We start from the raw sequence: 13,790 nt of genomic DNA, 5'->3' as shown, positions 1-13,790 counted from the left end.
AAATGATCTCGAGGATATTTCTTTCGCCCTCAAATCATGCCCTCCAGTGGCATTTCCGTCAATCTCCTTTTCCACTACTTCCAATTCTCCCAAAGGGCCATGCCAACTTGGATAATTCGTTTTAAAAATTTTACAAGAAAAGGGATTTGATTTTCTATTGATTTGCAAGCTCATCCCAGATATTTATATCCATAAAAGCAAAACGATCCCGTAATTAAAAAGTATACACGAGCAAATGTCACCAAAGTTAATACTTTAAAATGATATATAACAGCAAATTCGTCTATTCTGGTTCTGATAATATTATTATACACTTTTGACGTGTGATGTTTGGTTTTGCAAAATCAAATATGATTCTGTTAATTAAAATAATTAAGGTTTGAAGAATCTAATTTGAAAAAAATAAATAACAAGGACTAGAAAAACAAACATTACAACTTGGTTAGTTTTTACGTTAGAAGCGCTAGCATGTGAGAAAAGGTCGTCTTGCTTTGGAGGCGCGTGCAGCTTTTTATAGTGATTTTTCACTGTTATCTACGCATGTGTAATGCCCGCAATGGCAAGACCTCTTCATGAAAATTTGTTTTCAATCTTACCCTTAATATTTTATTTTATTTTTATTTTGTTTTGTTTTATTTTTATGTTAAATTTAGTTTTTATTTTTTTCATTGTTTTTTTTTGGAATCTATTTTAAACTGATTAAAAATTGATTATTAATATTAATATTTAATTGATTACAAATTTAGTTTCATGAGAATCAAGAATGCCCGTCGTAAAATTGATATTTAGAATTCACCGTTTATAATTTTTGTGTAGAAAATAGAAATTAGAAAAGTCATTCAGAAAAGAGGAAAATGCTAAGTCCCTTCACACGAGCCACCTTTTGCATTGCACCTTTCAATTATTTATACTCTCTCACTTCTGCAAACACTTCAGTGTCTACCCCCACTTTCTCGTCTTCAATGGAAGGAAAAGCAAGAAATGCCCCTGCTCTCCTTTTCTTTTCCTTCACCTGCGTTTTGCTTTCCCTCTCCACCACCACTATCTCGACTTCACCGCAGTTCCAAACCCTAACCGTCAACCCCCTCCCTAACAAACCCACTCTCTCATGGGCCGACACCGAACCCGAATCCGAACCCGAGACTCAAACCCTCACCGACTCAACATCATCAGAAGCCTCCACCACCACTTCCCTTTCCTTACAGCTACACCACTTAGATGCCTTGTCCTCGGACAAAACCCCACAAGATCTTTTCAACTCGAGGCTCGCACGTGATGCCTCACGTGTCAAATCCATAACTTCCCTTGCTGCAGCCGTCGGCAGTACAAACAGGACTGGTGCGCGCGGCCCTGGGTTCAGTAGTTCTGTAATATCAGGACTCGCTCAAGGGAGTGGCGAGTACTTCACGCGCCTCGGTGTAGGGACACCAGCAAGATATGTCTTCATGGTGCTCGACACTGGAAGCGACGTCGTTTGGATCCAGTGTGCTCCGTGCAAAAAATGTTACTCTCAAACCGACCCGGTTTTTGACCCTACTAAATCCAGATCCTTCGCTAACATCCCCTGCGGGTCACCCTTGTGTAGGAGACTTGATTCCCCAGGTTGCAGCACGAAGAAACAGATTTGTCTCTATCAAGTCTCTTACGGCGACGGGTCGTTCACTTACGGTGATTTCTCAACCGAAACGCTGACGTTTCGAGGCACTAGAGTTGGACGCGTGGCGCTTGGTTGTGGGCATGATAATGAAGGGCTTTTCATTGGTGCTGCTGGGTTGCTGGGACTTGGAAGGGGTAGATTATCATTTCCTTCCCAAGCTGGTCGCCGGTTCAGCCGGAAATTCTCTTATTGCTTGGTGGACCGGTCTGCTTCTTCTAAACCGTCTTATATGGTTTTTGGCGACTCGGCTATTTCAAGAACCGCTCGGTACACTCCATTGGTGTCCAACCCGAAATTAGACACCTTTTACTATGTTGAGCTTCTTGGGGTTAGTGTTGGTGGGACGCGTGTCCCTGGGATCACAGCTTCTTTATTCAAACTTGACTCGACAGGGAATGGTGGAGTTATAATTGATTCGGGCACGTCGGTTACCCGGTTGACCCGGCCCGCTTATGTGGCTCTGCGCGATGCTTTCCGGGTCGGGGCATCCAATTTGAAACGGGCACCGGAATTCTCATTGTTTGACACGTGTTTTGATCTATCTGGGAAGACAGAGGTGAAGGTTCCAACGGTGGTTTTACATTTTAGAGGTGCTGACGTATCATTACCGGCGTCGAACTATTTGATACCAGTGGACAATAGTGGCAGTTTCTGCTTTGCGTTTGCGGGTACAATGAGTGGATTGTCGATAATCGGGAATATCCAACAACAAGGTTTCCGGGTTGTATATGACTTGGCGGCCTCACGGGTCGGATTTGCTCCCCGTGGATGTGCTTGAGTTGTGTAGCGTGCATTTGCGTAGTTACTAGGTACTACTACTATTTCTTTCCGTTTTGGCAAGGGATGAAGGTCTTTCCCTGCCCTTTTTATTTATTTTTCTTTTTTTATCTAAATCATGGCAAAAAAAACATCTTTTCTTGGATTTTTAATCTGAGGAGAAAGAGGGGAGATAAATTAGGGATGATGTGTGCTGTTGATTGGCTATTTGTCGTTACTCAACCATATGCTTCCTCTAACAGCAGAGCAGAATGTTCCATATAAGCTCAAGCTTTGAGCTTGAATTCGGTTGAAAAAAAACTTGTTTGGAATTCAAATGCAGAATTGCTCTTAATGCAAACTCGTTTGATGTCGCAAATTATCATCAATGATAAAAGAAAGCCATCTTCAATTTTTAATTCCTTCTTTAGCGCCATTTGGCCATAAATTTACTGTTCTAATTTGTGTATAGTTCGTTTTTACTGTGGAGCCTTGAGTCTTCTGTACGAATGGGAACACATCTTACAGTACTGCGGCCGTGATGGGCACGCATTAGAGGATCTTTAACAGTAATATTTTTCTTACCAAAATAACACAATATTTAATGAAATATCATAGTATAGAGAGTTGCATCGCGTGAAGAACAGAGATTTTGAAGACACAGAAACTATTTTAAAGATTTTGACAGGGCACTGAACAATATTAAAAATAGCCGAGCTCATTCTTTTATCAACTAGACTTTTCTCAATAATTTTTCTCAGAAAAGCTAAAAATATAAATATTAAATATATGAAAATACAAATAAATGGTTTAAAATGATATTGAAATGCACATTAAAAAAAGAAAAGCTATATTTGTACTATTTAAAAAACCATATCAGTAATGTAGATCATGTAAATAGTTTTTGTCCCGAAGATGTTACCTGTTGTGTGATGACACTCGATGGATGAATGGCATCCTCGATCTCATTAAGATTTGTAGGTTTGATTTAGTATTTTGTAAATCAAGTTGAAGGACGCCACTTGCTGGAGAACTGCAAAACGCTGCCGAATTTCAGCTGCATTTAAGGACTCAAAGCCAGGTCGCTAGCTACAGTGCCCCGAAAATCAATTATATTGGTGGCTATATATCTTGTCCTTAACCAGAAAGGATCAATCCTTTCCCGAAGAATGCCAACTTGCCTGGGAAAATCAGCATTTTTGCCCACAGAAAGCACGGTGTGGATTGCTGGCTTTTTCACATTTTTCTCGGTAGGGGCTGGGCACTAGCGATCCATCTTGCGAGATTGATGGCGGTGGACCGGTGGTAGCAGTTCCTTTCGCGTGCATGTGCAAAAGGAGTCGAAAGTAAAATAATGCAGATTATGATGTTCTAGATGGTAAACGGTGTCGGGTGGGATATTTGGACCTGAAAATATCACGGGGCAATGGTCAATGAGAACATGCACATGGGGATCTTGCCGTGAATGAAGCAAAAGCTTCGATATATAATGGATGACTCCGTGTTTCATGGACCCCTCACCGCATCTACCTATGTGACTAGATTCTTTCGGTGCGTGCATGTCTAAAAGAATCGTAAAAGACACTTTATTTATTTTTGTGCTTTGAACAAAATTTAATTTTTTTATTTTAAATTAATATATTTTTAATATTTTTTATATTATTTTGATATGGTAATATATCAAAAATAATTTTAAAAAATTAAAATAAAATATTATTTGAATATACTTTTAAATAAAATATATTTTAAAAAATAACCACCAAAGTATCTACAGCACTCTACCGATCTGCATCACAAAACTGAAACTGTAAGAGTCGGTTTAAAAAAAAAAAAAAAGAAGGTCCGTCCAGCAATTGCAGTAATGAATCACATTATTTCATGGATTCTTGTTGCCAGAAACCTGTGCTGGAAGGTGATAAATTAATTTGCCGCTGGAAATTGAACAATTTACAGCTGGAGAATTTATTGGATTTGTTGGAAATTGAATGAATTTGCTGCTGGAATTAAAGGGAATTGTTGCTGGAATTTGAATAATAAATTCAAGAATAACAAGCTAAACCTTTTAACTAATTAGAGATAGCCAAGCTCCTTGGTTTTCTAAACGAAGACATACTTAGAACTTCTTCAAATGATACTACCACCTCCGATGATCGTTATTTACACCTTATCTCCAGAAAAGGGAAATCTGAAATAAAGAAAGAAAAGGGGAATCCGAAATTTTCCTTCCCCCGAGTTTACTTGAAGTGCCGATATTCTTATCTTCCTTATCTTTTCATCCCCTTATCTAGAGATCTTGTTGCTTGGAGTATCTCCTTTCTTTCATGTTTGTATTTGTTTGGAAATGTATTTGTAGTTATTTTTTTAAATATTTTTTATTGAAAAAATATATTAAAAAACAGCGTATCAAAATAATTTAAAAATATAAAAAAATATATATAAAAATTCTAATTTTTTTTAACAATCCTTTTAAAATGAGGTTTTTAACTTTTCTTGAAATTTTAAAATTTTATCATGTTGGTAATGAAATGTCACAATCCCACTTCTTTAAAAGACCTTGCTCTTAAGGCGAGGATATAGCCTTCAACCAGTTTCATCCTACCCAGACAACATCCTTTTCAGCTTGTCCATTCCATTGTAACAAATACTCTCTTTGTACATATATTGTTTTTTTATATATAGTTCTTTGATTTGGGACCTTTATTGGCTCGATAGAGAGCCTTACCCCTTTATTGACCCATGATAAAGTTGTTGACGGGCTTACAAGCACACCAATCTTTTTCTTTAACAATGACATAAGAGGGTAGGGTGTATTTTTAACTCTTCTAGTAAGTCTAAATGGTAAGCTGAAGTATCAATTTTCTAGTGGTGATTATTTTTTTTTGGTTTAGTTTTTACATAAAAAAATTAATAAAATCAAAATTATTATTTTTTAAAATTTAAAACCAAAAACCGGTTTAAACCGACTAGTTTCAGTTTGGTTTTCTAAAACCAGTAAAACCAAGAAGCAAATCTCATTTTTGTTGTCTAGGAACTTATTCTAGTTTACATGACTAAGACATGATTGAAGTCTATTTAAAATACAATCAAAACTAGAGTTCAAATTACAACATAATAAAAACATCAAAAACTCAAAGAAAATAGAAATTGGATACCATTCGAGATTGGAAGGAAAACATATCTGCCCATAATTAACGAGTTGGATCCAAATAAGAACATAAATTTTATACTTTAGTCAAACATTTGTGCTATCCATGGTCGTTTTGAAGAAACAATTGAGCAAAGGCTCTCCTTACAAAAGGAGCAGATGGACAAAGTGCCTGGATATAGTTTGATTGAAGTAAATGATGGAGTTCATGAATTTGTTGTCAGAAAAAAAAAGAATATGATGGAGAAGATAAGATGAGGGATGGACTTAAAGATATGAGAGGTAAAGAGAAAAGAGGGGCTGTAGGGGTTGGATTAGGTTAGTGGTTATAAAGAGGAGGGTGGGGGTTGTAAGCGTTGGTTAGTTTAGTGATTATTTATAGTTTATTTTCTGTTTTTAGAGTTATGATTGAATCAGTTTTAGATATTTGAAACCAAACAAAACCGGAAATTATTTTGGATTTTCTAATCGGTTAATTTAATTTTTTCTCTGTTCAGTTTTTTTTCGTTTTTTTTTTTTTTTTTCAATTTAATAAATTTTTTGAGTTTTTTGCTCACCCCTAATCCTGTTTCTAAGATTTTTTATCATGACCAAAAAACTAAAACTCCATAAAACCACTTCTAAGTCATTTTAAATATCAACATTTTTACTTTTAATATTGCATCTTGCACGAGCAAATTAGTAAAAGTTGAACAAAAACAAGATCAATGCAATCTAGCAATAAATTAGATAGGTGATCCGTGTCATATGGAGGGTTGAACTAATTTTTCTTAACATAAAAAAAAAGATGGTTATGAACAATTAACATATTTTTAAAAAAGTAAAAAAAATTCACGATGTTTTTAAAAAAATAAAAAAAAAATCTACAATTCAGATCCTAAACTTCATTGGGTCTAATAAGCTAATTTTATTTAATTATATGATAAAAAAAAAGAAACAATAATAAATAAACAGAATTAAAAAAAAGTTATAATGATTATTTGCACATAAAAAACATTTGCCAAAAAAAAAAAACTTTTGAAGCTCATTTCTTTTTATGTTGTATTTTATTGATTTTCTTTCCTATTTCTGGAATCTATCAAGATTGAAAAACAAATAAAATAAATTTTTATTTGTTACCTTGTCTAGTATCCATAAAAAAATAAAAATATATGGTGAGAGTGGAAATATATATATATATATTCCACAAGCCTGAGCTATGTAACCATTTGATATATTAAAGGATAATTCCTTGCCGTGGTCTTTGTTACTTGTTACCTTTGTCTAGGATCCGTGCAGGAGGAACGTGCGTTTATAGGGTTGGTTTGTTAAAGGTTTAGGGTTCATTCATGATAAGTTGATATTAGTTTGTAGTTGTCACGAGGTGACATCATCTTTGGCACAACAGTCACTCGGACTGTTATGAGGTGGATCACGGTGGAGGCTCCGAGTGTTCTTTACAGCTGGTATGTAACACATCATTGAGGACATGTTGCGGGGACCCACACATTCCATTATCTTTCTTGGGTCCACGTCAGGCCCCTTCCATTATCGTGTGCTTGGACGCGAAGCTCCTTAATGGGCCTATGCCTAACCCTGGACCATGGGTTCTGTCCCTTCAATAATATTCACAATACTTCCCGGAAACTTCTTGTTTTTTTTTTTTTTCCTCTTCTTCTTTCTTTTTAGCAATGTACAAAACATTTTTCATGCTTTGTCATGTCAACTCTAAGTTCGTCTAAAAATAAAGATATAAATAGTTTATCAATTCAATTTACTTTTTTATTGAATTAACTTCATGCTGATCTTTTTCATGCTTTTTATTAAAGTGAATCTGCTCTTACAATCTAATTCTTTCATCTATATTTTCAAAATTAATCACATGAGAATTTTACTTTGAGTTGATTTTGATATACTGTCTATACAATTTTGTTTTTTTTTTTTTAAAAAAAATTGAAAATTTACATAGCAAAATGGACATTTTAAACTGATGGAAGCATAGCAAAGGCTTGGTACATAAATTTGATGAGTATTATAGGATAAACTAAGAGAAAACAAAGTTTTGAGATGAAGTATTAATAGACTATTACGGGTTTGGCTTCGTGTTTGAATTAAAATTTTTAAAAAATTAATTTTTTATATATTTTTAAATTATTTTAATGTGTTAATGTTTCGATTTCCTTACTAATAATTTTTTTTCTTTTCCATTCTAGTTTTCTTTTCCTTATCTAGTCTTTTTTTCAATGAAAATTTGAAAAATATATTTGTTTATAGGGAAGAAATATAAATTTTTTTCACCAAGGAATTATAAAAACATATCAAAATCACAAACTACTTTTTATAAAAAAAAATCAAAAGTATAATTTATAATAGTCATCTTAATATTTTTATACACATGATAGTGTAATTGTAAAATATGGATTTATTTCATTCAAATTAAAAATTATCATAAAAAAATATATTTTTAACTAAAATAATATATCTATAATAAAATTAAAACACTAACTATATATAAAAATGTAATTTAATATTTTACATTGCTAAAAAAATGCATGCGTATGAAAGAAAAAAAAAATTGTTCATGTTTTTTTCTTTATTTGAAAATAGCAAAAAAATAATGAAAAAAAAACCGTGAAAAATCCCTAAAATATATTTTTTAAACTTTTATAAATTTGAAAACTAAAAAATGGATGAAAAAACCCGTTTAATTAAAAAGCATTAGTTTCTGACTTAGTTTTTTTTTTTTTTTTTAATTGAGTATTACTCTGAATCCCCCTAAGATTTTAATACTTATGTGTCATCTTATTTTATATATATTTTGCTTGAACATACTTTATATTAAAAAAATAAATAATCCGTGTGCATAAATAAAAAAACGTTAATCATGAATAAAAGAAATTAAAGAGATAATTTGAACAACAAAAAGTGAATTTTTCATAAAGAATAAGAATATCATTTCAGCTAAGTTAGTGTGGATTGTTAATCTGATTTAGCAAAATAGTCACATATTTTTACAAAACAATATGTAAAAATATACATAGAAGCGAGCACTGCTTTGAAGGAGGAGGAGGAGGAGGTCATACTCTCATTCTCTATTTTTTTGCATTGAACAAACTCACTGATTTGTGATAAATTAAGTAGTTTGATGCATGAGGTGAACTGGGTTTACTTAATATTTTTTCATAAAACAGAGGAAAGGTTACCATAATAATCTTCATTAATTAAATTAATTTCATCTCGCTGAATTTACCATAAGGGTCTTCATAAATCTTCAATGTGAGAACTCAGCTACAAGCTCTGGCAGAACATGGGGGGAATATCGTAAATTAACTGACAAGACGACACAGTTCGTAATCAACTACTGACCGACTCATTTAGACTTGGAGCGAATTTTGATCTAAACAAGCAAAGGTACCACCAAATGAGGTAGTTAATGATTATGTCAAGTGTGAATTTTTCCAAAATTCTGTTTGCCTGATTACTTCGCTGCGGGGATTAATGGAGATGGAAGAGGATGCGGGAAAAGTGAGGGCGTTGATAGAGAAGGCCACCAATTCAACGGCGGCCCACGTCGACCCCCGCCTTCTCAAAGGCATCAAAACGGTTGTCCGATACTCTGACTCGGAGCTCCGACTCGCCGCCCAAATCCTAATGGAATTCATGAAACGCGACCACTCCCAGGTCCCCCTTTCGCATTATAATCCTATTTTATCATTATTCAATTATTCCAGTTTGTTTGGTTTTTTTTTTAAGGTGTAATTTAGGGTAGAATTTATGTGTATATATGTATTGTGATTTTGCAGGTTAGGTATTTGACGCTTCTAATAATTGATGAACTATTTATGCGATCAAAGCTATTTAGAGCTCTAGTTGTTGAGAATTTAGATAAACTATTAAGTTTAAGCGTGGGATTTAGAAGAAACCATCCGCTTCCTGCTCCACCGGCAGTTGCGTCCGTTTTGCGTTTAAAAGCGATTGAATTCTTGGAGAAATGGAATTCTTCATTTGGAATTCATTACAGACAGATTAGATTAGGTTTTGATTACCTTAAAAACACGCTCCGGTTTCAGTTTCCAAATGTTCAGGCCAATGCAGCACGAGTTCAGCAAGAGAGGAGGGAAAGGGAGATGAGGACGAAAGAGATCTTAGCTAACAAGTTTGAGGCTTTGAAGGAGAATTTATCCTCGTTGAAGGAGGAAATTCGGGAAACTGTTGATGAGATTGGGGAGTGTTTAGAGATTGTTAAGAATAAAGAGGAGAATGTGGTGATTGGCGCTTTAGATGACGATGAGGATTTTGAAGAGTTTCATACTTTGGAGTTGCGTCAGCTCCGGCTTGATTCGTTGAAAGAGGGGGAGAAGGTCTGCGAGAATAGTGAGAATAAAGTGGTTTTCGATGCATTGAGGGAGTTGTACAAGCTCTTAGTGACAAAGCATTTGGTTTCGGTCCAAGAAGGAATCTCTATTCTAATCAGGGTTGAAGTGGAAGATTTGAGATTAAGAGATTCTATGCTCAAGGAGTTCATTGACATCCGAAATCACCTTCAATCAATGAAGAAGAAATGTGTTGAATCAGGTTGCGTTCTTCCAGACATTACAAAGCATGGCAAAGAAGAGGAAGAAGATTTTTGGGAGGAGGGTAAGGTTGAATCAACTGGCCTTGGGAGTTTTAGTGAACCCAATAAGCGATCTGAAAACTCTTCTGCACCATCAACTTCTGGAGAGGTGAAAAATGAACCTTCTGAATGCAGTACTGAGAAGTCGAAACTTGACGAGTCTCCGGGTTGTGAAGGTGGTGGAACTGATTCCGGCTCTCTTCGAAGTAGGCTCATGGCTGAAGCTCCAGTGATAGAGTGGGGCTCTTTTTTGGACACTTGGGGTTCAAACAGGGATGTTTTAGCCAACCACAGGGGCTTGGAGCTTGAAAGTCACTGGGGTAGGGTGGACCATGATGCAGTTATTCCAGCAAAGAAAATTGCTGAATTGAACCTTCAGGCAACTCTTTACAAAGAAGACCGAGTTGAAACCCAGCCATGTCGAGCCCCGTTACGGAATGGTGGACTCTGTCAGAGAAGAGATTTGAGAGTTTGCCCCTTTCACGGACCCATCATTCCCCGTGACGATGAAGGAAATCCTATCAATCAGGACACTTCAACTAGTGACGTGACTCCTGATTTAGGGACTGATTTAGTAGAGCAATTAGCCAAAGAAGCTGTGAAGAATGTTCGGGACAGAGATAATGAGGAAGAAAGGAAAAGAAAAATGGACAAACATTCACAGCAACGAGCTAAGCTTGCAAAGATACGAGAACATAATCAAGCTGTTCTGAGGGATGCTGCAGTGGCTTCAAATTCTGGATCCTCAGTTATCGGGGACGATGGCGAGGCATCGAGGAGGGACAGTTTGCTGGCTAGAAACAAAATGGAAACTCTCGCGTTAATGTTCCACAAGAAAGTAACCACCAGAGATAGGTTGTCCCGGAGACTTTCGAATACCAGGGCAAGTGATGCAATGACAAGGCAGCTTACACTGGGAGAAGATGCTAATTATAGAGAAGCCTTTCCAAATCAATGGTAGAATATGGATATTCCATTGTTGGAGTGTCGCGCTTTCTTAAAGTACCGAGCATCTGAAGATACTTATGCTGGTAATGGGCCCCAATAGTGCCATCCATGTTGACGGACAAGCAGTTTCAGACTTTCAGTTGCATGTTGTTGAAGCATAAGAATTTTGCTGTACACATTGTGTGATTTTGGAGAAAGACGAGTACTTTTGTAATTACAAGCTTTGATTGGAAGATTTTGTAATGATATGTTTTTTATTTCTTCCCACAAACATTGTTGTGTCATATTTTAATCACAGGACAACACTGAAGAATTGGAACATTGGAGATTATTATTGTCGCACCCGACATCGCGGCGGTCTTAAAATTTTTTTTTGAATTAATTTAAAAAGAATAGATTTCTGGCATCCTATGAAAAGGTCTTGTTTAAGGAGTCGCCACCTAGTATTATGGTCACTAGAAACCCTAACTGGTCAACAGAGATTCTATGGTTCGGGACTGGTTACGTAAAAGGGAAGATATTATCACCCCTTAAACGTCCTGCCTGAGGCGGGCTGCATTGCTGGTTTCGTCTTAAATTGCTAAATGTTTATTAATTTATGTTATGAAAATTTGTTTATAATATTCCTGACTCTGGCGCCAGTGAATATTTAACTGCGAATATTTTCGACTCTGGCGTTGATAAATATTATGCAGTTTATAAAAAAAACAAAACAAATTTATTTTTTTTTTTATTTCTGACTCTGGCGTCAGTGAATAAACAAATAAAAATAAATTTATTTTTTAAGCATGCACATTTTTTTTGTTAAATAAAAATAAAATACAATGAATAATATAAATTAAACCGGTATTTTTATTTCCGACTCTGGCGTCAGTGAATAAACCAATAAATTTATATTATTTTTTTTCCATGCATACATATATTTTTTTTTCCTGTCCTTTATTTTATTTTTTTTTGAACTGGGCTGGGCCGGCATAATTTTTTTGTGGGGGCTGGGCTAGGCCCTGTGATTAGTACTTAAAAGTGCATATTTATCAAGGTTTTATATCATCATTTTGCACTTAAAGTATCAATAACTCCTTAACTAAAGCATGTTTTATAATAACAAGTCTAATACTATAAAATACCCTAATATATGGTAAATGTTCATCTTAAATGCAGGTCTATCACATAAATCAAAGTATTGATTGATGAATTCAACTACTGAAATTTGTGAAGATAAAGAGAGGGTGAAACTTAGAAAAGAGATGTTGGTGCAGTCCAAACTGGAACACTGTTCGGTAATTGGGTCATATCTCGAGTTCTAGATGTCCAAATGACCTCAAAGTTTTACACAAATTCAGTAAGACATAGGCCTACAACTTTCATTTGGACATCAAGATCTAAGAAGGCCGTTTTCAAGTCCAAATTATAGCAACAACGGAGAAGTCCGAACCTGTCCTGCAGGCCAGACACTGTTCAGTGTTCAGTCCATATCTTGAGTTCTAGAAGTCCAAATGACCTCATCTTTTTTTTCCTGGAAAGCTAAGAGAATTTCCTAGAACTTTCATTTGGACATCTGGACCCAGTCCTGATGCTAGCATTTTTGTTTTATTAAGACAAGAAGATAAGGATTTTCACCAAGTCAAAAGTTGGCCACCCACTCAACAATTAGTCATCAAATCAATAACTCCGAATTTTGGACTATAAAAGGAGGCATTTGCCATGTATTTAGGGGCTTGGTTGTTCAGATCAAGTTCATGCTCTTTATTTTCTCTCTTTATATTTTTGTAATTCTTAAGTTTTGCTTTCATTAATTTCTTGTTTATGCTTTTCATTTCCTTTCCTTTCCTTAGTTAACTTGTATTTTATTTATGTTCTTGTTTTGTTTATTTATGTTTCTCTTCTTCATTATGTTTGGCTAAGTTTATTATGTCAAGGTGAAAATGTTACACTAATGGTGTAAGAACAAGTATGGTATAAACTCCATATGAACCTTAATGTTTAATATTAACATGTCTTATCTTTTTATCTTACTAATTCTTAATACCTTGCTTGTTAAATGGTTAATCTAAATTTGTGTTGTATAATACTTGGTACAACAAATGCTTGGCACTCTCATAGCCCAACCGTATGGTATTACCTACACCTGAGCTATGAAAGGTACTTGATTTGTTGTTAACATCAATTAACATCATGAATTCCTGATAATATTTAAAAGTTTGGTGTTATGTAAATGAGATAATTAATATGATCATGTTAATAATTTATAATGAGCTAATGACAAATCATCCGAATGGAACCTCTTTCGTGTGTGGTTTCCAAATTGAGTAATAAGAGTTTATATTATACTTGTTTGAAATACCATTGGTGGATCCTCTAACCTTGACATTTATTTTTTATCATTGTTTAATCCTTACATTAATCTTCCATCTCAAAGTTCTCATTAATTTCTTCATCCTCTTCTTTTTATTGTTATTATTATTATTACTACTAATATTATTATTATTATTATTATTATTATTATTATTATTATTATTTACATTCTTGTTATATTTTATGTATGTTAAGTATGCTCTGTGTTTGATCAAGGATCCTGACATTGTTGGTCTTGCCTTGTTCATTCGCATCAGAAATCTGTTTATATTATATAATATATCTCTTTGATCTTTCCATAAACTCAGTATATAGGCTGGAAACCTGTGACCCGA

At 34.7% G+C, this 13,790-nt stretch overlaps 2 protein-coding genes across 2 annotated transcripts; both read left to right on the top strand.

Moving 5' to 3' along the window:
• The first annotated feature begins 914 nt into the window (after positions 1–914).
• Positions 915–2,832, top strand: LOC118063431 (aspartyl protease family protein 2). The gene has a single exon (XM_035077459.2). The coding sequence runs from the start codon at positions 963–965 to the stop codon at positions 2,433–2,435; it is 1,473 nt and encodes a 490-aa protein (XP_034933350.2). The 5' UTR covers positions 915–962; the 3' UTR covers positions 2,436–2,832.
• A 5,988-nt stretch (positions 2,833–8,820) lies between these two features.
• On the top strand, positions 8,821–11,426 carry LOC118063442 (UV-stimulated scaffold protein A homolog). The gene is made up of 2 exons (XM_035077477.2): positions 8,821–9,218; positions 9,341–11,426. Exons 1-2 carry the CDS (start codon positions 9,036–9,038, stop codon positions 11,111–11,113), a joined length of 1,956 nt encoding a protein of 651 aa, XP_034933368.1. The 5' UTR covers positions 8,821–9,035; the 3' UTR covers positions 11,114–11,426.
• Positions 11,427–13,790: the final 2,364 nt, after the last annotated feature.

This window comes from Populus alba, chromosome 2 (assembly GCF_005239225.2).
Source record: "Populus alba chromosome 2, ASM523922v2, whole genome shotgun sequence".
Taxonomy (NCBI): Eukaryota; Viridiplantae; Streptophyta; class Magnoliopsida; order Malpighiales; family Salicaceae; genus Populus; species Populus alba.
The sequence above is the reverse complement of the archived record's forward strand: the minus strand, read 5'-3'. Positions and strand labels throughout refer to the sequence as shown.